This window comes from Ochotona curzoniae, unplaced genomic scaffold, assembly GCF_017591425.1.
Source record: "Ochotona curzoniae isolate NIBS_2020 unplaced genomic scaffold, NIBS_Ocur_1.0 scaffold_3208, whole genome shotgun sequence".
NCBI lineage: Eukaryota > Metazoa > Chordata > Mammalia > Lagomorpha > Ochotonidae > Ochotona > Ochotona curzoniae.
Window position 1 is genome coordinate 19,537,095 of NW_024467106.1, and position 26,916 is coordinate 19,564,010.

The 26,916-nt window shown below is 47.5% G+C and overlaps 1 protein-coding gene across 2 annotated transcripts; it reads right to left on the reverse strand.

Annotated features, from left to right (window-relative positions):
- Window positions 1-26,743, reverse strand: LOC121172436 (A-kinase anchor protein 2-like). 2 transcript variants are annotated; one of them, XM_041004359.1, is made up of 4 exons: window positions 24,369-26,743; window positions 13,152-13,330; window positions 8,787-8,825; window positions 1-3,860 (listed from the first exon to the last, which is right to left on the reverse strand). In XM_041004359.1, exons 1-4 carry the CDS (start codon window positions 26,641-26,643, stop codon window positions 3,762-3,764), a joined length of 2,592 nt encoding a protein of 863 aa, XP_040860293.1. In that variant the 5' UTR covers window positions 26,644-26,743; the 3' UTR covers window positions 1-3,761. The 2 variants fall into 2 exon arrangements, with proteins under 2 accessions (XP_040860293.1, XP_040860294.1); XM_041004360.1 differs by lacking the exons at window positions 8,787-8,825; window positions 13,152-13,330 and having other exon boundaries at window positions 24,369-26,713.
- Between the last annotated feature and the right edge of the window lie 173 nt (window positions 26,744-26,916).

Genomic DNA, 26,916 nt, shown 5'->3' on the forward strand with positions numbered 1-26,916 from the left:
TGAGAAAATAACTGTATACTTGCATCGAACGCCTCACAATCACTATAAAACCAAAGCGGGATAACATTGAAGTGGCTAACATACACAGGAAAGCCAGATACAGAGTATAATTTCCAAACACAGTATTGCTTTTTTTTCCCCTCCTCAAGGAAAAAAAAAAAGTCATCTGGGTAAAGAGCAACACAAAAATTCAAATTGGCAGCTCACTGAATGCTCAAGATTCAGCAAATTGGTTCTGTAACTAAGAGTCACCATCTCTAACACTTAGGCTATTGTTTTTCAATACATAGTTTAATGAAATCCATTTTTAGTTGGAAAAAAAGTTTGTCTTTAGAGACAAGAGTCAACACTGTTTCAGCGTTCCTTATTACGTCTCTGTGTGTGTGTTTGTGTGTAATATATATGTGGACACTGACCTGGACACTGCTTCTATGTCGTTGCCAGGGTGGGCAGCATGCATGGGGCTAGAGGCAAGGGAGCTGCATGGCATCCTCCGAGTACAACAGAGCCCGGCCTCCTACCCAGACACATCATGTTTCCACAGGTTCTGAGTAGGATGGCCAAGGCGGGGCAGTTGCTCCTCAGCTCCGGGAAAAGTGAGAGCCCTAGGCACTGCACAACGGGTCAGTGAGGACCCGAGCAGCTGTGGGATCGCAACACTGGCCACAGCCGAGTTGAACACGCGGGGAGCTCTTTGGAGAGAAGGCCGGGTGGCCAGAGGCAGCTTTTCCCTTGCCTCTTTCTCTCGATGTCTGTCCCGTCAACAGAATGTTCCAGAGTCTCATGGATGTCCAATGCCCATTACATTGCTATGTACAAAGCAATGACCCAATGTACCTTGAATGAGTAAAAAACTTTAGAGCACAGAACAAAATCTGGCTCTCCTAAGGGAACTGCAATTTACAATTTAATAGGATTATCGGGTCATTAATGATGGGAACCAGGAAACAGCAAGGTCTGGGGGTGGGGAGGGAAGGGACTAGGCGAATGTGGGATATGTAAGGGCCCAAAGGACCCAGTAAAAACGGCTTTGTGACTTGGGGTGGGGGAGTCCGCAGAAACTGCACGCTCCCTTTTCTGCACAGGGAGCATGACCCCAAAAGGTGCCAGCTCTATAATCCTGCTATTCCTCAAGCAGTAAGTGTTTCTGGGTCCATCAGCTATGGTCAAAGATCACTGGGTCTGCCTCTAAAGCAATTCCACAAACTGTGGCCTCCTGAGCTTTCCTTTCAGCTGCCAATTCTCTTCCCAAAAGTCAGTTCTGTGAGGGTATGTTTTTTCCTTCCAAGCAGAAAAAAAAAAAAGAAAAAAGAAAAAAGGAAGAGATGAGGATGGTTTCTTCTTGTGAAAATGGGGGAGTTGGTCTGCACCACGTGTGTGGTCTCCATCAGATCTACCCAAGTCTAGGAGACACGAAGCATGTTTTATTTTTCACGCAGCCCATACAGCTCTCCTGCTGTGCAGCCATCCTAAACGTCGCTACACACACCCCCCCCCCCCCCCCGTCCCGTTGCCTCTGTTACCCATGTATCTATCTGCCTTGGGAGCGTTCCCTTATTACTGGGTCCTCTGCCTAAGCACCTGGGGGACATCTGGCTGGAGATCTTCTGGCATAGACAGGCCCCCTTCTTGGGGATGCCCCTACCATCCGCAAGGACCGAATTTTCCAATCTCCCAGGCCAGTCTTAACTGTTTGGTGTCCCCTAGTGGCCAGCACATTTGCTGACTACTCAGAATGCACCACATACACAGATGGTGCCAACAGAGCATGTGCTATTTTGGCTCCCATCTGCAGAATGTGGCTTCAAACTGCAGCTTTCCTTGGCAGTTCTAAAAGTTCCTTGCAAGTTACTGGATAGTTCCATTTTTCACTCTGTGCCCAACATTTGTCTGTGAATAAACTTGCCCTCATAAGCCAGCACTAGTCTAATAAAGGAAGCAAAGATAACGTGCATAACATCTACATACAAATTGTGGAATTTCTACTTGTTAGAATAAAATATTAGGGCTTATAACATAACAATATGAAAACAAAGATGAGTCTTAGTGAAGTCTGACATAATTATTGCTCTTTTAAAAATAATAATTTTAAAGAAAAAAAAGGCTGGTTAGTTTTTTTTTTTTTTTTCTCACCATCAGAACTCGAATTTTTTCATCCAGAAGTTTAGGGTATTCAGTTATTGAATACCCTCATCATATTGCTTTAAGTGACAAAAAGAGTACGCTGGCATCTTTGTATAGTATACTAGCATGAATATAAAGCATGAGAATAAATAGAATACTTTCCTAAATGTCAAATTACAAAACTACTCAAAACTCTGCAATTATAACTCATGCAAATACCATGTTAGGTCAATTTAATGTTACAAACACTGTATCAGATCGGTGCCTTTACATCCCTTTTCATAAAAAAGAAATTCTCGCCCACTCCTGAAGCTGGCAAGTAGCTTTGGAGGAAACCGCCGTACACTCAGGGGCCGTGGTCACCCCGGAATTTTAATGCACACACACCCACACATGCACACACTCTTAACTCATAAACATACACACCTTACACAAACACACAAAGGTGTATACACACACACATACACACACATACACACAACCAGCTTTAGGATTTGTGGCCAATCCCAAGCCTGTACTTAAAATTTCTATCCTATATTGTTTTCTCTGCATCATCCTGAAAAACACTGGTTGCTCAGCAAAAATAGTATCTCTTTCTTCCTCGTTTCCCCACCTTTCTTCTCTCCCTTTCTGCCTTTTTCTCATGTTTCCTTTCTGATTGAATCAAAACAATCCTTTCTCCTTACTACCTCTAAGGCTCACTTTATAATACAAAATAGTTATAAACACCCTTTTACTTCTTAACTACTTCTCTGTGGCAGAGTTTGCCCTTTTAATTATTGAACCCAGCTGTTCAACGTGTAGATTTTAAACATATGTAATCCCCTATCCCATCGTAAAAATAGACGTTGTCCACTAAATATAGTTTTCATATGAAGAAACATAATTGTGAAAATGAGTTTTCATTAACTACACATCAGTCATTATGATAAGCAGACAAGATTCTAAAGCTAGAACAATCCATTTGGTTTGGCTTTCTCCCGCCTTCTCAACCTCCTAATGTAGAAGAGATTGTGTTTGCAAGATGAAGAAATAGTGTCTTTTAAAATATGGATTGTATGCATTGTAACCATTAGTCGTTCCCAATGAAAAAACAACTAAAAGTAGGCAAAATGGAATAATTGCCTCTTTGGGGCAAATATGGAGAGAAACACCCTTGACTAGATGGCTGCTGGAGAAAATGGAGCTAACCCAACACTCCTGACGCTACCAGTGCCAGTGGCGGGAAACGGACAGGGAGCCAGTGCTCGGAAAGACCCACTCGGCACAAACTGCACCTGTCTGGATCCCATCCTCGCTGAGCGCCCCTGGGGCCTTGTCCATCCACACTGCCCAGCAAGGCCAGTCTCGGTTTGACCTGCTCTTGATTTGTCTGTCATGTTTTTGTCCCTTTGGATCAACTGTAGATTCTTTTGAGTCACAAAAATAACCCTTCTCCTTTGACTCCTGGGCGTCAGAGTGTGATGGGTGGACTTTCTTTTTGCTTTATTTTTCATCATTGTTTCATATTGCAGATTCTGGTCTACATAGGATTGCTGAGTTGGTGTGCACTTTAATCAACAGTCTGTTAAAATGCTTTGATTCATTGCTTTCTTGGTTTCTTGGTATCCCAAGTACCAAAGAAGCACTCTGGAGAGTTACTCATTGTCTTCTTCCTCCTGGTTGGCATAGATGCCGGCTTCCCAGCGCAACGCCAGCGCACTCTTTCTTCGGTTAACCCTGGTGGCCTCAAGGACCTGAAGAGAGAGGAAAACAAACTTAGGTGGAGCCCGTGATGTTAAGTACGTACACAGCCCAGCGTCTGCTTCTTCCCTCCTCTCCCTCTCAACAGCATCTAATCCAAAGCGGAACACAAGCAATGGCCGAGCGGCAGGAGACACTGGAGAAGGGGGATGACAGGTTCTGGGTATCGTTCACCTCATAACCAAAATCCATTTGTTTCTGTAAGCCAAAATCTTCAGCACAGAGCTTGGACCTTACAGAAGGTTCTACAAGTTCCCCTGGACTTTGCTGTGCTCTGCATCAAGCACTCAGAGAAAGTGCATTTTTACATGCACCGATCTTTCCAACAGATCTTCACACAATGACGGAACATTTTCTTCTGCATTGTCTAATTTCATAGTCACTAGTCACAAGGGGGTATGGGGGGGGTTGTAGAAACACAGCTAGTTTGGCTAAGAAGCTAGATGCTGGATCTTATCTGATTTTAACTGTCGTATTAGTCCCGTATGGCTAAGGACCATTAGACTGAACAACACGTTAAATTTTTGTCTTCGTCCCTTCATAAACAGAGAGCTGTGCCAAATGACTGGATCAGCATGGGTCCATTCTATCAAACTTTGTGGAGCTAAGTTACGATCATATCAGTATCCCCAAAATTGACTTGGGATACATTGTCACAAAGTGAGAAAAACAGCCTTTTAGGTCACTAAAGAACAATCTGAGCACTTCATGCAATTTCAGGGCTGTGGCTACCAACACCTGAAGTGACAAGCAGAATCTCCACCATGGAGGTGGGGCCTCCCCGTCTCCCCCACCAGAATCATCTGCAGGCTCCTGGCAGACTTCAGGCTTTCTGTTCCAGCTTTACTCTGATCAGGATGAGATCTGGATGAAAGACATATAGGTAGCTGGCTGACGTTGGAGAAATGGTTCCACATCGTGATACTGCCATAAGAGCAAGACCATGCATGCCAGCCAAAAACTCTGCATTCGCTTAGGATGTGGAGCTTCTGATGGAAGAAAGGTCTAAAAGTGCCAACACTGGTTCATTATCTGAGCTGTGATGAATTTACTCTACATATCAGCAATCAGACAGAGGATAGTGACATTGGTAACACCAGAGAATCAAGGAGGTGCAGGCTGTGGGTGGAAGTGGCACCCCACACGGGCACATGCAGGGTCTGGGTATAGGATCCAACTCATCCTGCTTCTCCGTACCGCTGCCAAGCAAATGGACTGTCCTGATGTGCGAGGCGCTTTCTATCGGAAGGCTAGCCCTTGCCTCCTAGCAAGAGGAGTGGACCTGCCATGCAGGATGTGTTCAGTCATGTTTGCTGTGTGGACCATGAAGCACATAAGCCTTATCATAAAGTATCTTGCAAGCATGCCATGTGGTTGGCTTAACATTTGGAAACAACACATTAGTCGAAGGAAAGAATACTTTGAAATCTGGATATACTCAGAGTTTTTCTGGTGCTGAGAGACAATGCTGGTCGGCACTTGGAAGACTGGAGCCCTCTTTCAGCTTGGCTCCTTACTGTTTAGTTTGTATCTCACATTTTATTACCTGTAAGATGGGACCATACCTGCTCTACCACACAGATTTTGTTTTTGTTTTTTTTTTTTTTTCATTAGAAGCAGCGTGAATTCTGAAGCCCAAGTACATTGAGGCTTAAATCCTGGTGACTGTGTGACCTTGGAAAAGTCAGTTGCCCTGTGCTTCAGGGTCAACAAGGTGACACAGGTAAAGCACTCAGCAGATTCCAAGCGCACAGCAAGGTCCCTAACAGTAATTATTTCTATGATCACTTGAAAGGGATTTTGGAGCTAAAAGTGGCACACATACACAAGGCATTTAGAAAGTTTATTAATTCATTTATTTGAAAGAAAAAAAAGAGATAAATGAAGAGAGATATAGCTCTCCTCTGCTGGCTCCTTCCCCATATCCTGCAATTGCTGGCCTCCGACATTCCAGATCTCCCAAGTCAGTGGCAAGAAATCAGGTACCGGAGGCATCAAGGCATCGCACTGCCTCCCAGGGTCTTCACTGGCAGAAGGATGCGGACAGGAGCCAGCACTAGGACTCACATCCAGGTATTCCAGCATGGGATCACTACACCAAAAACAGTAACAACTTATCCAAGTAAGTTTCTGTAAGAAACTGTACAGGCTAAGTGATCATCTATTCACCGTTCAGATATCAATTGAAAGGCTAACAGAAAAGCTAAAAATAAACTTAAGGTTGTGGAAATAATGGTCCTTTTGGAATGTTGTTTCTTCACTGAAGCACTGTTTTTAATTCTCAGTCAACTTTGGCAACTTTACTTGTTTGATTCTTCAGGAATTCACGTGACAACCCACCTATCTATCTACCTTTCAAGTATTGCCCAGGTGCCTACCAAGTGTCAGTCACAGTGCTTCATGTGGGGCTGGGATGAAGCAGACCCTTTCTTCAGGGAGCTTAAGTGTAAGGCTCCTCCTCCAGAAAAGTAGGAATGTTTATCACTATGGAGACATTTAGTGCAGTGTGGTTTTGGAGCCGTTTACCGAGTCATCCCTGTTATCCTCCAGGGTCTGCATTGGGGAGGGGAAGCAGGAGTAGGAAGTGGACTTGGGCACTGCCATGAGGGATGTGGCCTCCTGATTGTTAGGCTAAATGCCCATCTCTGTACTAGTCACTGCTCTAGTTCCCGGCATTACTTGATGAGATGCAAACTAACCAGGTTCCTCTTCTGTATGAAAAAAACCAAAGCAGAGTGTGGCCAAGCACTTGTCTACTGTTACCCAACAGCAGGCGAAGAGCCAAGGTCCGAACCCAGTGTTTGGGTGCAGAGTGGATGTTCTTGGTCACTAAGCTATACCTCTGCTCAGTGTCTACAGGGAGACACATCAGAAAGCAACCACAAACACTCTCCAAAGAAATTAAACCAAGGGAGCATAAAAGTGACAAGACCTGATGTAAGGCTTTATGGTTTTCACAAATTCAATTCAATTCAGGTCTAATGGGGGAGCATTTCAAATCTCTTGGGAAACTTCACACTATTTTTTTCCCCATTAATGCTTAGGTATTCAAGCAAATTGTTTTAACGTTCCATAGCGATCAACACAAGCCATTTTACCTTTAGGGAAGTGAAACAAAAAACAGATGTGAATAAATTACATTTTTTATATTGATACTTATATTTTATCTTCCTCTCTTCTCTCCAGTTGGACATAGACCAGTCTGAATTCTATCTTCCTTGGATATATCCAACTTATTCTTATTGTTCTAAACTACACTGACTCCAGAGGTGATCCGGGCTTAGAGAGAACCCTCAGGCTGCTGCTCTCACAGATGACAAACATAATCTAACAATGAGGAAAGCCTAAGAGTGATATTCTCAATATCCATTTTTATACCTCACCAAAAAAGGTTGATAAAACAGCTCAGATGTATAAATGAACATAATTATTTTGCTAAATGGTGCAGTTCCTAATACATTATGTTGTAGGTTGGTGTAACCAGTAAAGCCATAATTTGCAATATCTAATGAAAGGGACAATGTTTAACCTCCATATCCGGCACCTCTGGGTAGAGAAATCCTTCCACAGATACGCAAAGAAACATGAATAACAACATTCACGGAAGTGCTTGTTTTGTGAGGATGAAAAAGAAAAGACTAGAAACCACCTACATTTTCATCAGTAGGAGATTGAATAAATAGTGCTCTATTTATTCAACGGGAACACTATGCAGTTCTGAAGAAGAACTCGAGCCACACATAAACAGAGCAGACGCAATAAAGGGAGGCACGGTGAACAAGTACAACGTGAGTGACCGTACACAGAGCGTTCCAAAACATGCAGAAATGAGATGCTACCTATGTATACATCACATACGTAGTATAAACACATGCATGGAAACGAACGCCAAGGTCAAGAGTAGAGAACTCTTCAGAGCAAACCAGAGTGCAACAGACACAGAGATGGGAACGCACGAAGTTCCCAAGGGGGGCTGGGTTGTGTTTGCCGTACCAGCTTCTTTTTAAAACTGTCAACAAATATTTTCAAATAATAAGAATGGACAAAGCTGGATAGGCAGGTTTTATCATCTTCTTATGTTCTATTATTGGAAACTTAACAAATGCCAGTTCTGTGATTTCAGGTACCTTGTTTTGTTGATTTGTGTTTTTGGAATCTAGAATAGCAACTGACACATAGTAGACAATAATGATTGCTGAGTGAAGAAACAAATGATTCTCCCTATAACTGTGTTTACTTGAAATGATTATCTTAAAATAAAGGCAAAATATTATACAGATAAAAATAGGAATATAGTATGTTTTTCCACAGCAAAAATAACAAATCAAGGAAAAGACACACACAAAAAAGGATTTTTTAAAAGAAGAATGCTGTGCTTTCTCATAGCATTTGTATATGTGAAAAGGAAACTGTGGAAGAAAGAAGGGAACTTTGGGGGAGATCAAGGCTTATAGGAACTTCCAAAATGAAAATGCAGGTTTCAAGACTAGAGGGAGCGGGGTCAGGAATGCTCACAATTAGGCCTGCCGCCTAGATTCATGGGCGGTAGCTGGTTTATGTTTGTGTAACAAAAGGCCAATGTGGTCAGAGTCACAGATTCGACTGCTATCAATAGTTAAAGAAACTTTAGCAATTGTCGCCAGCCCATGAGCTGGGTCCCTAGTCCAAAGGTCTTTCAGATCTATGGACATGAAGAAGCCTACCCCACAGCACAACATGACACAGCAGTGTTTCTCACTGCAGGAGCATGGACACTAACATTTGAAGCAGTCCCCTGATTCAAAAAAAGGCAGAAGGAAGGACACAGACAAGCCACTCTTCTTGCCATTCTCATTTAACCCAACAGGAAATGGCAAACCACACCAGCATGCGTTTGATCAAACATGCATGAAGACCAAGACAAACAAGTTGAAAAGTACCTCGGAAGTCACCTTGCAAGACAGTAACTTAGAGGTGTACTGGCAAAGAGGGGAGAGACCAGGGTTAGTACACGGCAGAGACACTCACAGAACATCCCCCAGCCGGGACCTGGCACCATGCCTGGGGCACATGGCAGAGACACTCACAGAACATCCCCCAGCCGGGACCTGGCACCATGCCAGGGGCTGGTGGGAAGAGAGGCGACATCAGACCATTGCACACCCACACCAAGATTTGCTTCACCTGGCTGTGGCTTATTGAAAGTCTGCATCTTCTGCAGCAAATAGAAACCCTACTATTCATGAACAGAAATATCAGGGAAGACATGCTTTCTTAATTCTATGCTTTGAATCAACAAGATTCTTTTCCCCCTGCTATGCAATCAGCTGCTTGCTCATCAGTGACACCCCTCACGGTCATCTTGGCTCTGCTAGACTCACCAGCCAAATGGCCTTTTCTTTTCTTGAACACTTCTCTGAATCTCAGAGCTGTCTCATAATCTTAAGCAAAAATCCTAGGCATAGACCAGAGTTAGCGTGAATGCAAGGCTTGTGGAGGGCAGGCCCACTGTCACTGATCTAAGGAGACTGTAGATAGAGCCTCCCTCATCGCAACCTTGGGAACCTGGAGGATGCTAATGCTTTCCTGGTCATAATTTCAGGTTAGTATGAGCATCCAGGACTTAAAATGAGCCTTTACTTTTCATAGAAGATCCAAAGTGTTCTGCATTAAAAGCACAAGGGTAACACACACCTCCAAAAAAAACACCCCACATGGCCCTACTACTTGAAACGAGAAAGCAACCCCCAGCTGGGGCAGTCCTCTTTGGGACGGTGATAACCTTGAGCAATTTCTGGTTAGCAGATATGAGGTGCTGAGTGGCTCCGGGCACCGGAACCAGTGTTTGGTGGAGTTATAGTCACACGCATCTGTGATCATCAATCGCTTCTCATGTATAGTCCTGTAACGACTGGATTAGTTAGTGGCTATGAGCTGGAGAGTCTGGAATTTTCTTAGTACCTTCCCCAGTTAGGGTGTCAGAATCTAAGAGAGATCTGGGCAGCTCAGGGCATGGTTAATCATGGTCCCTGCTCTGGTGAGATCACGGTCATGACTTTCAGTGTGTGCCCCAGTCTGGAGGGAATTCTATGACAGGAGCTCTCGGAGGAAAGCAGCAACCCCCAGACTCCAGTTTTGACATAGCCCAGGACAATTTAAGAGGCTTTCTCTTGCATGGGTGCATGCAAGATCCTGCAGTCATGCAGCCTTGGGTAAGATCTAAAAGCAATGGGTGGAATCTATTAAGGTAGATCTATGCTAGAAGAAGGTGAGGCTGAGCACCCAGGAGGCTGTGAGGTAGCCTCTGGCCAGCACCTATTCAGTCAAAAAAGAGAGGGCAAATCCACCAACATGTTCAAGAATGACACTGAACCCCATTGTCTTTGCCTTGTGAGGTTGAAGTCAGGCTGGGGAAACAACTAGCCAGAGAAACAATATTCACCTCAACACAGTCAATACAACTCCTAATGGGCTGAAGAATCAAGTCTTTTTATAACGTGCTTCCTGGCGCCTGGGCCTTGAGCTGTGGCTGGGCCTTTAGACAGCATCACTGCACGGGGGCTCTGGTAGGGACCTTACTGAGCTTTTCATGTTTCTTCTGCCCTGCTTGCACATGAGCATTCTTGGGCCTAATGTAGCACTCCAAAGACGCGTGGCAATCATCAGCCTTTTTCATCCTTACAAGTATGCCTACTCCTCAGAAAGTGCACTGGATCAGAATTCACTTCCTTGAATTCACAACAGACAAGATGCTTTCTATGGGCAAACATGTGGGGGAGCGCCGGTCCTGAGGGAGGGATTCTAGCACACAGGCATTCTTTGCAATCTCCAGAAGTGACAGACGCTGCCAAGTCACTCACTGGAAGGAACATGTGCAAGTGGTGAGCCAGTGTGCTGCTGTCAGACACTGGGGGTGGATACTTAGAGGGCAGAAAACTAAGGTTAGCATACGAGGGAGCCCCACAAAATCCATGAAAAGTCCATATCACAGAAAAACCGTATGTGGGTATCAAAAACAATTCTTGATCAAAATAATCTTTGAAATCCATTTTCTAGGAGCCTTTTGCGGTACCCCTGTAGGAGAATGGAGGCAGGAAAACAGAACTGTCTTATATTTGATAGAATCGCCTTTATCTTCTAGGAACAGGGAAGTATGTTACAAAAAGTAACCACCAAGCTCTCCATCTGCCTGGTACCAGAGATGACAGAGAGATGGAGAGTGGGCCACATACCAGTTTGGGAAAAAACGAAGATTTGCTTATTTCTACAGTAACGGACACACATCAATTGAAAAAGATCCCCCTGAACTAGAAGGGCGGGTACATGAGTTAGCAGATGGCTCTGAGATTAAGTCTGACTGATGATCAGACTGGCATATTTGCCTTAGAAGCAACCCGAGCTGGTTTTTTGTTTTGTGTTGTTTTTGCTTTTTGTTAAGACTTAGGGCTCTACAACAAGATTTTGGATATACTTTTAGTCCTGTTCCTAAAAACTTTCAACAATGACAGGCTTTGTTTTATTGCAGTGTTCGTCAATAATGCAAAATACTTGGCTTTAAATCCAAAAACCAGTGATAAAAACAGCCTTATTAGTTAGCAGGCTTCTTGCTCCAAAATATTTCACCCAGGGAAAAAAAATCAGAGACAAGAGGCTGCCCCCCAGACTGCATAAACAAAGGCAAACAGCAGTTATAATGTTTACTCCAAGCAGTTCCCTGAATCCAAAGGGAAAACTCAACCAGGCTGGCATTCATCCACCAGGCAGCTGCTCCATGTCCGAATGCATACTAAGGAAAGAGGCTTCCAGCCCTCTGCCCATGAACCATGAGACAGCTGGCTCTTGCCTTTTGCATGGAGCATGTTCCTCTGCCTTTGGCACACCAACACAAAAGCCACACACAGGAGACACACAGATACACAGTCACTACTAAGCAGTTCTTGCTCGGAATGGGAGGGAACCAGCTGGCTGTGTCTGCCCAAGCTGCTGCTGAACGGTATGGAACCCCTAGGAGGAGAGAGCCAAGACACTCAGCATGCGCCTTCGAAATAGTCACGGGCTACCAGAACATACCCGATTGTGAAATGCATACCTGAACTGGGGCTGCAAGGAGGGCTGGTGCAAGGGCCTCTGGGGACAAGAACAGTCCTGTAGGATCAGGAAAGGGGCTGCAGACTCCTCCACATTGGAAATGTCCCTAGCAGCCACTGCAGCCAAGTGTAGGACAGGGCAGACAGAACCTGTTCAGCCTCACAGGACAATTGAGCAAGTGCTCTGTACAGCTTACGGGCATGCTATGTGCTGTGCGCTCTGTATGTTTGTTCTTTCTTCACCACACTACACACTTAGAAAGCAACTTTCAGTGACTGGCTCAAACCCCAGGAAAGGCAGCAATGTTCCATGCAATTCCTACTAGGAATGTTGTTAATATTCAAGTTTAAGGGGATAGAATCATTTATCATCCAAACTGGGACACTTAAACGTGTAAGGGGGTGGCGGTAATAATTACGCCCAGCAGAATAAAACAAGTAGATGGCTATCATCAATCAACCAGAGCTAATGTAACTGGGACAGCAGAGGCGATCATCTTAATTGACTTGAAGCAACCAATACCAGAAGGCTCCCAGGAGGTTAGCATAAAAACCCGAGGCTGAGCCCCAGCTCTTGTGGACCACGTCTCTTCCAGGAGAAAGAGACCACAGGGCAGAGGCCTTTCACCAGAGCCAACATGAGCAGCATGTGCAAGGTTCTGGAGGACTGAGGGGTGCAGGGTCGACCACTGGTTTTTAAAGTCTCATTTGGAAGGGCTCTTTACTGCCAAGCTAAGCACACCCAAACACAGCCACACTCTTGAACGCCAGGCACTCGCTGTGGGCTTGACTCCTAGAGGCTTAGCAGGTGCAACATTTTTGTGGCTCCCTCAAGAAATGAAATCTCTATGCAGAAGGCAAAGCTGTGGTAGAAATTGGCTCCCTGGCACCCAGTGTGACTACAGCATGTGAGATGTTCTTCCCCACATTGTCTCGGCACATCGTATACCCTGAACATCACAAGCCCCAGCCTTGCTGGTGGGTGCCAGCGACACTTGGCAGCTGGTCCCTTGCATCATCAACATTTTTGGGGAATGAAGGAAAGACTCAAACCCAACTCTAGGCATGATAACCAGACATTTGAACATTGGTTTGGGAACCCGTGAAGCCGGCCAGCAGACCGCGGGCACAAGGGTGCCTGAGCCAGGAAACCACACGCCACACACTGACAGACGGATGCTCTCGGAGAAGCGAAAGAGGAAAGCAGGAAAAACTTACACTACTATCATCCATTCTCTCGCGCCTTTTACATTTGTGTGTCTCATAGTCTTCCATGAGGGTCTGCATCAGATTCTTGGGCCGCTGGCTTCCGGCAGCCTCTTCGGGGGCTAAGTCAGGCTGCAGGCTGGGGCCTTCGGTTGTGGGGGATGGAGGAGGTCTGACTTTCTCTATTTTCCCTGAAACAATATGAAGAGAACACCCCTTCTAAGCTCTTCTGCTCATTACTGCTTTCAGAAAGAAGACAGAGTGGCAAAAACAGAACAAAAAAGCATAGCAACCTCTGACAGAGCATGTTACCTGAGGGAGGGTAAAGTGTAGGCCATTTTATTGCAGAGAGCAATACACTCGGAGATCACACACAAACCCAAAAAAGATCGCAACGACTCCAGGTCTAAATCGTTAGTTGGATCAAACAGGCCTGCCAGGTACTTGGCAAACATTCGTCAGACAGTCAGACGGACAGACAGACAGACGTGGGCTCCAGCTGAGTGCTCTATGAAGAAACATGAGTTACCAGAGCCGGTGGTGCTTGGAGCCCTGGACCTTCAGTCCTCAGAGGTGAGGACACCTGAGGCCCTGGAAGGTTGTGTAAAGTGTGCAGGTGCCAGCCACAGTCGCCACGCCTTGTTGGTTTCCTCCCCTGTTCTGGTGTTCTGGCCTCTAGTCAAGGTGGCCGACAGTTGATGTGTGCAAGCATGACGGTACATCTCAACACGTTTGAACGAGAGGCAGGTCTGTCCTTTCCAGGTGATCCCAGTCTTGCATTCCCCAGCTTCACTCATCCACCTTACCTGGTAGGGTCCTGAAAGCCTGTGGGATTGAGTCCTGTCCCCTGTGCTCTTCCCCTGCATCAACCACCACCACCACCAACAACGTTCTGGAAGAAATGGAACGAGTGCACTCCAGACCTCGGGAGTCTCCACCAGTGCTCCAGCACCTCTCAGGACGATGAAGCAACATTGGCCTTTCATGCAAGGGCAGGCTGGGAGGGCCCCCAGGGTCTTTTGCTAACATCATCTACAATCCCTCCCTCACACTGGAACATTTGGATGTTGATAACATTGCCATAAGCCAGACAAAATCATCTTAATAACTACCCTGCTACAGGTTTCTGGAAGTTCGAATGCCACTTATGACTGACTTTGTAGGCTCAGACCAAATGAATCCCTAGGCCTTGTATGATTCCATCCCTGTGATGTGTCCAGTCCTAGTTCCTAGTTCATCAAAGGGTGGGTTTTAACTGCCACAGAGCCCCAAAGGCACATCTGAGAAAGTACACAGTCATGAGCTCCTGAATGCCACAGCTCTACAGCAGGGATGATGGCAGGGCCCCAACCCTGTAGGACCTCTTTGAAGGACCAAGCCAATGATGAGAACACTCAGCACTCAGCACCTCTAGCTACTACTTAACTGGTCTCTCTACAGAAGAACGATTCCTGGGTAAGGGTGAATAACTGCAGGTTGTTTCTCATCCATTTTTTACTTTTAGGACCAGAAATTGACACAACATTGCCAGGCTGAGGCACCACTATCCAGTTCACCACTCACGTGTCATCACCATCCGCCATGCTTCCAGTTGTTTTCTAGAAAACACAGTTCATAGTCATGACCCCTAGTTTCTCCTTTTCACATACATCTTGGGGAGGAAGAGGGGAACCTGCCTCATCATCTCGTGTTCAAACTCTGTGAAAGCAATCATCACAGACTGGCTCACATCTGTTCACTGAAGCTTTTGTCTTCTCCATTCAGCTACGAAGTCACCCGAGGACAGGCACCATACCAGTCACCTAGAAGCCCCTTAATGTACTTGAACAAGCATCACTCGAGCAAGGCCCTGGCTGCTCTGGTCACTGCTGTATTCCTCCAGTGAGGGATTGTGGAATAGGGTACCAAGCAGGAGTTAATGACTGTTGAGCAGAGTCCATGATGAAACAAACCACACAGCCATGGAGTAAATGCTTGTGGACTGGGTGGTATTCTCCAGAGAGAATCTAAAGGAGATGTTTAAATAACTTCACCAAAGCCCATGAAATAAAACATTCTAAGTACACAGACTCCATGACCTTTAGCAACGATGACGGTATACAAATGTGACATAGGGCATATACATTGATTTCAAGAAATGGCTTAGACTCTGATGCTAATCTCAGCCCAACATAGCAATGCACTGGAACCTGTGATGGCAAAATCACAAGCCAGGGTGTGTCCTGAGAGAGGGCTGCGACAAAGGTGGAAGATTATGATCCACAAATGGTCAACCTCCAAACATGAAAGATGGGTCTTGTTTCTCTATTTCCACAGACCAAGGCCCATGCTCACAAGTTTTGCTGTCCAGAGCCACTAGAGGTCACAACAGTAACAGGAAACAGACGCTGGCTGAGCAGGTCTGGAGGGAAGGCGGTGTGGCGGCTAAATGCCATGTCAGAGAAGCTGTGAGAGTCCTCAGAGAAGGAGCTTCCATGGCTCCCTCCTGGACTTCTGCCACCTGCCTGCTTACTGTCAAGGTTATAAGCACAGCTATGCTCCTCCAAGTCTGGCTCACGCCTCTCCCTGGAATCGTGTGCCATCCTGGGAGAGCGAGCAGGGAAGCAGGAGCAGTCCCTCAGAGAGCAGGGTTATGAGTCACTTTGATTTTTATTTTTTTATTTCAATTCTGAGCACAAATAAAAAAAACAAAGCCAGAAAGTACAGTTCAGTTTTTCCATGCTGAGCAAAGTGTAGGTAGGCCAGCTGGCCTTAACCTGCACAGATATTCAAGTCTTATCTCTGCAAGGCAGCACACACCCAGCCAGCTGGTGAGCCCACACTCCCCTAAGGCCTGTGAAGGGGAACTGCCTATTGTGTGACAAGGGTACTTGGAAAGAAGCTGGTGAGGGAGCACAGTAATTTCATTCTAAATTAGCCTGTTGCTGTCTCCCAGCATGAGTGGGAAAAAGTCTGGGGAACATGAATCTGTGTTTCCTGTTTATTTAACTTCAGATCATTGAACCACCTTCTGGTCCAGAGCAAGACAGCCATGCCTTGGCTGGAATTCCCTCGGGCGTCTGGCAGGCCACGCTGGCAGGGGGCAGAGCTTGGATGTGTCTGTAGTTCCTCCTATCAAGGGGACCTAGGCTTGGGCCGTGCAAGCTCCTAGCACAGCTGCTGTCACCCTCCACAAACCAAACCTCCACCAGCGGAGCAGGCCTAATGTCTAAGCAAGCCAAGAAGGTAGATTGCAAAAGTTTAGAAAATCGCTTTGGTTGAATATGATGACGGGGAGATGACTCCACGTGTGTGGGGTCTGAGGTGTTAAATCAAAGATGCCTTGTTTCTGCATGTCTCAGAAGAAAAGAAAGAGCCATCACCCACTCTCATTTAAAAACCCAACTGCACGGCACAAAACACCCACCAACTGGCCTGCCTTGGCCCAGGCCTCCTCAATGACCTCCTTTCTTCACGCGGCCCTGGGCTGACGTTGCAAGTATCTCAAAGGACTCGGGTCCCCAGAAATGAGCTCAGACTTGGCGCCTCCGGATTTCCCGTGCTCTCCATAAAAGGGAACAAACGTCCTGCTCAGACCCAGGGCACACAGGCATGAGGCTCCAGCTGTGACGCGCACACAGGCCCCTGCTCTTTGGTGGGAGAACATGACGATTAGAACCTCCACACCCTTAACCTAGCCCAGAAATGAGGAATGTCTGGGTCTCATGACTAAGTCTGAAAAACTGTTAAACACGACAGCAACAGCGATGTTGGTCACAGCAGTAAGAAAGAACACCCCGAAGACAGCAGCTCCACCCCCAGAACCTTCCTGCTCAACACGTCTTCTCCACCAGCACACGGGCCTGGCTGGGCGAAGGCCACCACCTCTCCCCACAGGGGGAAGGGGAAAGAGAGCAGCTGTTGCTGCAACACCTGTCATTTTATTCTCACTCGATACACGTAATGATGGACTATGCCACTCTTTGGTTTTAAGATCACAGCTGATTACTGGGCGCTTGTTCCTGAACTCAAGTTCTATGAAAGAAATTTCACACACACCAAAAAAAAAGACATCCGAGAAATAAATCTGGGAAGGAGAACTCGGGAAAAATTCCCAAGTAAGAAGAGAAAGCAATTTTGTGACGCATGTCCTGTCATTTACTTCAGCTCACAGCCGCTGCCAAAGTTGTTCTCGGGGCCTTTCCTTAGAGCCCAGCAGTAAGCGGCAGCCTTTCGTGGAGCAGGCACTATGTTAACGCATTCGAGGCACTGGTCCAGTCCTCCTTTGTGGGGGCACCATTTTATTCACACTGCAGTTTATAGAGGTGAAGTCAGCTGTTGGCACATCTAACAGTGGAGCCAGAGATTGCCACAAGCAAGCATACTTTTCCTCAACCGGCCTTTTCAAAATCCTCAGTACAAGTTTATGTTTGGGGAATGGGAAATCAGGAGAGATGGGTCAAGCCCATAATATCATATGCTTTGAGGTTCTAGGAGAGTTCACCTTCAAGTTCACAAGAAATCAAAATGTTATTGCATGAACTACAAACGTGTTGGGTGATGGTGTGAACTGTCGCAGTTACTCTGCCCGGGCCCTGCCTTTCTCAAGGGTCTCCCACTTCCTAGGCAGAAGCACCTGTAGCTTATTCACAAAGATTAAAGGGATCCAAAATGCCAATCAGCCAAGGCATGGCCAGTAACCATGGCTAACAAGAGGCAGTCATTTCCTGCTCTGAACTCCAACAATCACAAGAGACATCCTGCTCCCAGCCCAGTTTTGACCAGCTCACACTGCTTACCAGTATGAAACTTGGTATAGACTCTCAATCAGTCTGTCTTTCTTGGTTATATGGCTGAGTGTGATTCTTTACAAAGTGCTCCCTGAACTTAGCTTGGGCAGGTGTGGGCAACAAGGAACAAACACCATGCAATGCTCCCCATCACAAGTGATGAGCACTCCGAGGGGCCACACTAGACGCCCCAGATTTCTAGCAAGAACCAGCAAAATCAGCAGCAGTAGAAGCTACCTAGAGAAGGAACAGGCAAGGACTGTTCGTATTCCCATCTTACTGTACAAACTCTTAAAACTTGCCAAAAACGGACTGTGAGTCTATATCTTGCAAAGAATGAGGCTAGCAGCCCAAACCTTGGAGGGTTGTGTCCAGAAGATTTCTGAACTCTGCTGTTTAGGAAGTACTGATCTCAAGCCCTGTTTAGATGGTGTGTTTCTTTTAAATGAACAGATATTTTTGAGTTCTGGGGAAAAAATACAATGTAGAGGAACAAAAAATACAATGCAGAGGAAAGAGGAACAATAGAAAGCAGGCCTGGGGCCTGGCGATGCAGTACAGGTATGGCTAACTTTGACTCTGAGATAAGCACGTTCATATTCAGTTAATAGAGTGAACCCTCAGCCGTGCTCACCCTCATCTTGGGGAGCTGATTCTGTGCATCAAGTGCTTGGCTGTTTCAGAGATTTCAGGCAGTGAGCCTGGAATGAGTGGCTGAGCTTCTTCCTGGAAAATGAGCTGTCAGGAAGAACTCTCCAGAAGAGCCAGGCTGTAACAGTTCCCCCAGCACCTGCTCAGCTCTCTGGACAGCAAAAGCAGTTTTGGCCACTGTACTCCTGGAGGGCACTGGGACTTGGCTCTGAAGGAACTGAGAAACCATCCTGGGCCACTGGGTTCCACAGCTTCCAACAGTCAACCTTACACACCTAGGATACTGCAAGCAATGGGTTCCTTAGCTACAGCAGCTCCAAAAATAAAGCACAGGAAGGATGAAGGAAGCGCAGGGGTCAGGCCTGAGACCAGGAGAGGACAGGGAGAGACTGAGCCTAAGCCCCACGGGTTGCAGAGAAGGGTGTGGCAGGACAGGGTGGGGAAGAGTACGGATCTGGGGGACAAACGAGCCTGGGTTTGAAGCCATGTCCTACCCTCTGCTGACTCAACAGCCTGGAGCAACTGGCTTCAACTTGCTGGGCTCCAGGATAAACAGGGCCACAATCCTTCACAAATAATTCCAACAGCCACAAAACACTGAAAGCCAGGCTTTTCCCTAATTTATTTGGCAGTGAAACATGACATGAGCTGGCACAACTCCTCCCAGTCTTCTCTTAAACCCGCATGATGCTGCACAAAGTTGTACCACAGAAATGTAATCAGAGAACAAGGCGCAGCTCCAGGACCCACAAACAGCGCTAAATAACTTTTTTTTCCCCAAAAGAATAACATCTATAAACTTTATGGACCTTCTAAAATTAGAAAATGTCTGAATCCAGAAATACATCTAGTTTCAAGGGATCAAATAAATTTGTACTGAGTCTTAAGGGCTGCCTGAGAGGTTGACACAAGAAAATAAGAAGAGATGTGTGAAATAACTATTGCTGTCTATTCTGCTGTGGTGGTTTTTTAGTTTTATTTTGTTGTTGTTGTTGTTGTTGTTTAACAAGTCAGAGCCATCAGTAATAGACTTGTATCACCAGACAATGGTCTGGAAATATGGCGCTGGACAGTAACCGTCAGTAGGATGCCCTCCATTGGGCTTTAACAGGTTTCCCACCGCCAGCTGATCCGTGGGGAGCAGCTCATCCAGAGCCTGTGAAGTAGGGAAAGAGAGTGAACAGACAGCCTGCCAGAGGGTCCTCTCCTGCCCAGCCCACAGCAGAATCCTTCTGTCAGTTGTTGACACAGGGCAGAGCACCTCAAGCCAAACCCAGCCTTGGCTGTCTACCTCGGCCTTAGACAAGTCATGGCCTCTGCTTCGTGAACACAGTGCTGCTGCTGCACTTGCTGTTCCTTCTGGGACTTTTTTGTGTGTGTGTGTGTGTGTGATACTTGGAGATCATGAAGGGGATTTAAAAAGAAGGAACCTCATCAAAAATTTTATGCTGGGGCCTGGCACGGTAGCCTAGCAGCCAAAGTTCTCACTTTACACATGCTGGGAACCCATATGGGCACCGGTTCTAATCCCAGCAGCCCTGGTTCTCATCCAGCTCTGGCCTTGTAGCCTGGGAAAGCAGTCAAGGATGGCCCAAAGTCTTGGGACCCTGCACCCACGTGGGAGACCTGGAAGAGGCTCCAGGCTCCTGGCTTCGGGTCAGTGCAGCACTGGCTGTTGTGGCCGCTTGGAGAGTGAACCATCAGACAGAAGATCTGCCTCTCTGTCTCTCCTCCTCTGTGCATATCTGACTTTCCAATAAAAATAAAATAAATCTTTGAAAAAATATTTATGCTACACTGATCACCCTGTGTGGAATCTTAATCCAAACTAGCAATAGAAGCTGACATTCTTTCTGAAGTACTGGTACGGAGAGGAAGGAGTTAATCCAAGCCTGCACAATGGGCTTATTGAAGCAGGAAGGCTTCCAGTCCATCCGTCCTGGATGACAGCAGGATGGCTGGGAAATGTGGCTTCCCACTGACCACAGGATGAAAAGTCCAAAGTCTAAACCCCTCGACACGACTGGCAGCGCTCTTGGCTGCCTGACTCCCAACCAACGTGTGCTTTCGCTTCTTGTACATCTCTTCCTTTAATTGACTCTGGCCTCAGCTGTGTCAAGTTCTCTATTCCCGCTGAGCCTCTTCCTGTGCCATTCCTTCAGACAAGAACAATCTTTCCCCATCTCCTTGGTCCCACTTCTGCTCCCTCAGTTCTCAATTTGGATGGTAGCTTCCCAAGAAAGGAAGATGTCCGGCAGTCCTCAGGGCTGCTCTGTCATGAAATCTCCAAGTTCATGCAGTGTTGTTGCTCTCATTAAGCCAGGAGCTGCCTGATAGCTGGCACGGTACACCTGCTCTGCTCTGTATGAACAAATGTCACTCAAGTTCTATTGAAGTGCACCTTCTCCCTTTAAAAGTCAAGTTATGAACAAACAAGATACAATTTCCAGATATCCTATATCCTTTTCAAAGCAGAACCCCTATCATTCTATATCTTTTAAAGACAAAGAAACCAACAGCAAAACCAAATATCTTTAGGGAGCTTGTGCCTGATTACATTTTCAATGGAAAGAAATGCCACTGAAATAGCTTTCACCTTTCTTATCCTATCCAGGTTCTCAATGAGTATTATTTGCTGTAAGCTTTTAGGATTCTAGCATGTCGACATGGATTTCTACCACACAAGTTACAAACCACATTTTTCATCACCTAATCACAAATCATCAATCTGAGTCGCATGGCTGAGTCACTTCTGGTATAACATGTGAAGCAGTGCAAGCAGGAACTTAGCAACATTCAACGTCAGAGCAGCAGTCCTGACCCTCGCTGTGAATCATCCGGTTAGCCTGCTCAGACTACTGTGTCCAACTGCTCCCTGACCATGAACTCAGAGGCCAGCTGGTGAAACGGTGCTGCAAACATTCTCAGGCATGGACAGCCAACAACAACAACAACAACAACAAACTTTTTTTTTTTTACATCCAATGTATTTTGATCCATGTTGTAATTCTTCAAATGTTCTAGAGGTAAATATGAAGGAATGAGATGCACATATCTTTTCACCCTGACTATTCAACAGGAACCACGCAAGAACAAGAGGGTAGATAGAGGCAGATAAATTACCACCTCCCCAAAAGAAGAGATAGCAACCCCAAGGGGGAATGAGACCAGTACTAACAGAGAGGCAAGTTCTGGGAAAATTAGCACCAGATTCCTCGGACCTCAGGGGAAGACATTAGGACCAAGAGTTGTTTAAGGTAACTCTGAGTGGGCAGAGGACTTAGAGGAAACTATCAATATGTCTTTACGTTAGAAAAATGTGTTAGAAACAAATTCGGGGGGAAGGTAGGATGGAAAAATACAGAACAAAAACTAAAAATCCACTTCTATGGTCTGAATGTATCCTCCCAAAATTCCTATGTTGAAACTTGGTCACTGATATTAGGATGTGGGGGGAACATACTTTGTAATCAGGGTATGAAGGCTGACCCTTGGGAATGGGATCAGTGCCCTTACAAAATAAAAGCAAAGGGAGTGGTTTTCTTCCCCAGGTGAGGCCACCACACACAGGGGTCATCTGGGAACAAGGATATGGCACTCGCCAGACCAACTGGCTAACACCACGACCTCGGACTTCTCAGCCTGTCTGTAAGTCACCTATTCTGGGAGCCTGAAGTGCCCAAGAGATCCACTAAGCCTTGCACTTCACGGCAGGTTCTATAATGACAGTGCAGAGGGTTGGTAGGTGAGAGAAGCTGGCACTAACCAGGACCTGCCTTCCATGCAAGCAGCAGGAGTCGAGAAGCCCACAGAGCTCCCCACCTCTAGTAGTGAGATTGTAGGCTCCCAGGGGCATGCTGAGCTGTCAACTGGGTTCCCCAGCTGGTGCTGACATCATGTAGTACAAAGACTTCTTTGCAGAACGGGAAGCTCCCTTGGTATCTCTGTGCCAAGCTGGCCTACAACAAGGAATTTAAAGCGAAGTGACAACTAGGCACCTTTGGGAAAAACTAGTCAGTCAATCTGACATCAAGAGCCCTATCTGGAAGCCAACTTTGGTTTCTAACACCGTTCTCCATCCCAAGGAACTAACGACTTTTAGAGAAATGGCTTTTTTCAGGGTTGTGAGAACAAGGTGAAAGTAGAAAATCTTGCGATGTCAGGCAGCTGGGGAAATGCTCCAAAAGCAATGAGAACATCTCTATAAGAACACAGAGGTTAACTTAAAAGGGCTCCCACAACAAGTCAAGATCAAATCAAGGACATCATCAATCCGAACAAATCAAGGACATCATCAATCCGAACAAATCAAGGATAAAAATACAAGAAATTGATCGGTATCCATTGAATACAATAGAATCCACTATGGAATCTACTAGACATTTATGTTCTGACATAAGGGAAAAATAGGTGTGTCCAGCAGACGCTCCCTCCAATAGGTGAGCAGAGTTAACCGTTGGCCCCATTGAGACAAGCTGACTCCTGGGTACAGGCGCAGGGTGCACATGGCATTCGTTGTGCAAGTGCTCCCACCTTAGCCCCATGACCTCGACAGAATCCCGTGAAAGCATCAGACAGAATGCACTAAAGAAGATCTAGCAAAACGGGGGATGAAGGCAAATGCTAATGGCCATTTTCCCTCAAATGGCTCAGAACAGAAATATTTGTACTATACATGGGTCCTCGCCTTTACATTTGAAATTGTTTCAAAATTTAAAAGCTAATAAGAAAAAGGTCATTGCAGACTCGATGGAAACGGAGCGCCAGGATGAGAAGTTCTAGACGGAACAACTTAGATGCTGCCAGCATAAACTGTGGGGTGACACTAGTGAAGGGTCAGACGCCCCACCCCTTCCCAGGACAGTGTACACCAGCGCTTTTGTAAAATACAAAAATCCCACACTTGGATTACAGGCCAAGACCAAATTGCTAAGAGAGTTTTCTCCTCTCAAGTCTGTCCTTAGCTCAGCAGGGCCTAGTGACAAAGACTCACCGACTGGTCAGGACCACACTCTAATTAACCTCAATCACCTTGCACAAATTATTCAACCAAGGGGCTGCCCAGGCCATAGTGGGGTGTGTTACCATAATCCAAAACAAGGTTAACACCTCAGTGCACAAAGGGATAAGTTCTGACAAACATCATCAGGCAATTTCACCATTGTCCAAACATCACAGTGTGGTCTTACACAAACCAAGACAGTTATGACATCACCGGGTGATACAACACAGGACCAACTGTGGGAGACATCAGCTGTTGACCCAAACACGATTACACAGCACAAGACTGCAACTGCTTTGTGGTGTCTCAGAGGACACCACACGTGCTGGTGTGGATAAAAGCATCCTGTCCACACCTATCTGCAACATGGAGCCCAGGATTCTGTAGGGGTCACTGGAACACAACCCCTCAATCAGATGTATTTAATTTAACCCCAGAAAAGAAGGGTCATGCCATTGACTCAAACACTGCCTGGGTTCTGTGTCACTCCCAGCCTCTCAGCAAGAGGCGGCCCCTTCAAACCAAAGAGGACAATTTCACAGCAGCACGACAGAAAGCGACTGGATCTGCTCTCATGTGGCACACTCCATCCATGCTCCTGGCTCTTCCACTGTTGTCCCAGAGGCCCAAATCCTTCCTCATGCCAGTGTCTCCCTCTTTCTCTCTCTCTCTCATACACACACACACACACACACACACATACACACACACACACACACACACACCCCTCCACATCAAAACCCAGCAGCCAGGATCAATTGGCTCAGGAATCACAGGCCTGCATCTGGGGGTCTGGCCGTCTCTTACCTGGGGCGGTTTTGTAGCTGGTTGCTCGGGAGGGCAGTGAGGGTGCGTTCTTGGCCCTGGGGCTCTGTGTGCTCTGCAGGACCTGCCTCTGCCGCTTCAGCTCCTCTTCCCTTTCCTGGGCCGCTCGGATCTCTTCCTCAATCATGGACAAAGTCCGCTGCTTCCGGGACCTCAGCTTGAAGGGCCCCACCATCACATCAGACTCTTGGGTGGCCAGGAGGGAGGCTGTGCTTCGCAGCTCGGCCGCCTCCGAGTACTTGCTGAAATAGCTGCCTTCCGGCCTGGTCTCCTCCATGTTGATGGGGCCGCTGGGCTGCACAGCGGGAGGCGGCTGGGGTGGCCCTGGTTCCCTGAGCACCCTGTCTTCTGCAGGCAGGATCTTTGGTAATACATCCCTCTTCTCTTGAACGGGAGAGGACACCTGAGGTGGCTCAAACATGGCCCGAGGCTTCTCTGAGCTGGAAGCTTCCCTGTCAGCTGCCTCCAGGGTCACCTCTGGTCCCCGGGGGGCAGCTCCACTGGGGCTGGTTTTGCCCGCCGCCTTCTCTGCCTGCTCAGCGATGGCATGCTGAATGGCACTTTGCACCAGCAGGCCAGCCTGGTATTCCAAGGGGTCCTCCACGGACGGAGAGTCCCCCAGCATGGAAGAAGGGGAGGAGAACCCGTGATCGCTGAAAGACTTGGAGATCCCTTCACCTCGGCCCTCGGAGGTGGGGTCAGTCTGTGGGGTCTGGGGCAGAGAGAAATCAGCCAGGGAGTTTTCCTGGAGGGCGCTGGTTGTCTCGTTGGAGGCTCCACTGTCACTGATGTTGTCCATGCTGAAGTCATTGGACAGCGTCTCCAGGACCGTGGTGTCCTGTGACCGCACCGACAACTCATCCAAACCAGAGTCGAGCTCTTCTTGGGTCAAAGAAACATTGACTGAGCGTGAAAACTGATCCAAAATGCCAGGCTCGTCGTCTTTGACCACGGTGAGGACGGCCCGGGCACTGGTGAACTCACCGTCCTCTGCCCACAGTTTGGACAAGGGTCCACGCTTGGAGGGCTCGCTGTATGGTCCATCCTTGCCTTGAGGCGCTGTACCTGCCTGGCTTCCACCCACCAGCTGGCTCTCAGGGACACTGGGGGCTTTCTGCTCCTTGGTGGCTACTAAGCCACCGTCCTCCAGAGGACCCCGGCTGGCCGCAGGTCTCACAGTGGTCAGTGACCTCTCTGAGTGGAGGGGCCTGTAAAAAGGCTTGATGGAGAACAGCCTGGGGTTGCTCTGTCCCTTGGCCAGGGCGGGCCGGGAATTCTCCATTTGCTGGAACTGCTTGCGAGCAGCCGAGAAATCTATCTGCTCGGTGACGATGTCCTCCTTTGTGTTCTCAGACAGGCCAGGAGGGTCCTGGGAGGCGGTGGGGGCCAGGGAGGGCTGCAATGGGGCTTGCAGCTGCTGTTGTTGCTGTTGCTGTTGCAACTGCTGCTGCTGCTGCGCCTGCCGTTCCTTGCGCTCCTTGTACTTCTTGTGCGACTCCAGATGTTCCTCGTCCAGCTGCTCCTCGATGGTCTTCTCTTGGGGCGGGTTCCACCACTTGGCCGCAATGCCGGGATTCTTCTTCACCGCCTGACTCCGGATGAGCTCCCGCCTCTCCTTCTCCAGCTCGAGCATCTCCTCGGACGGCCGCACCTTCCGGACGCAGTACTGCTCCTTCTCACGCTCATCCTCCTCGAAGAGCCTGGAGGGCTTCTTGTCCTCGTGGAAGGCACGCAACTCAAACTTGGCCTCCTTTTTCAGCGTGGTCAGCGTCAGCTCCCCATCGCGTGGAGCAGGTTGGGAGCTGGTGGAGGAGCTGGGGCTCACAGGGGCCTGTGGACTGTCCCCTGGCATGTCTCTGGGCTGCTCAGGGTGGTGGCCGTTCGCTCTCTCTCCCTCTGCCATGGTGTCTGCAGCGTGTGTCAGCACCTGCCTGCTGGCTGCTCTCTGCATGGGTTCTGGCTGGCTGGCCGCGTGGCCTGGGGGGCTCAGGTGGCTCTGCGGGATCCCTGCGCCTGGCTCTGGGGAGGATGTCCCGTTGTATGCCCCATCCACAGCCGACTCGCAGCAATTGGCCTCCAGCACCTCGTCTAGATAGCGGATCTCTCGGGCCACGTCGTTATCCAGGGACTCGTGATGGTTGGTGAGGAGACCATTGTGGGGTGGCGAGCAGAAGGGAGATGGGTGATCTGCAGAATGGGGAGTGGAAGTAACGCCAGCAACGCCTTTACATTCTGCAACTGACACCTCAATTTCCATGTTGCTGTGGTCTGGCAGGAGGGTGCTGGCAGTAGGCTGCAAGGCTTTGGCACTACTGTCGTCCCTCTCGTTTTCTAGCCGGATGCCATCCTCGGAAAGCTGGGGAGGCTTCTGCAACAAACAGAAGAACCAAAGTCAGGTCTAAATACTGCACCGTCACAGATGGGAATCCTAAGGAATTCAGCCACAGCCAATAGGAAGGAATATTTCAAGAGTAACAAGTCCTTCTGAGGGATACTTCTCACCTAAATAATCATCAAAGAACCATTTTTG

Excerpts from the sequence above, each read along its gene's own strand:
- LOC121172436 (XM_041004359.1), bottom strand. The coding sequence starts at position 26,643 with ATGGAAATTGAGGTGTCAGTTGCAGAATGTAAAGGCGTTGCTGGCGTT. Across the intron at positions 13,331-24,368 it reads CAGCTACAAAACCGCCCCAG|GGAAAATAGAGAAAGTCAGA; the intron begins GTAAGAGACGGC and ends ATATTGTTTCAG. Across the intron at positions 8,826-13,151 it reads AGAGAATGGATGATAGTAGT|TACACCTCTAAGTTACTGTC; the intron begins GTAAGTTTTTCC and ends CCTCTTTGCCAG.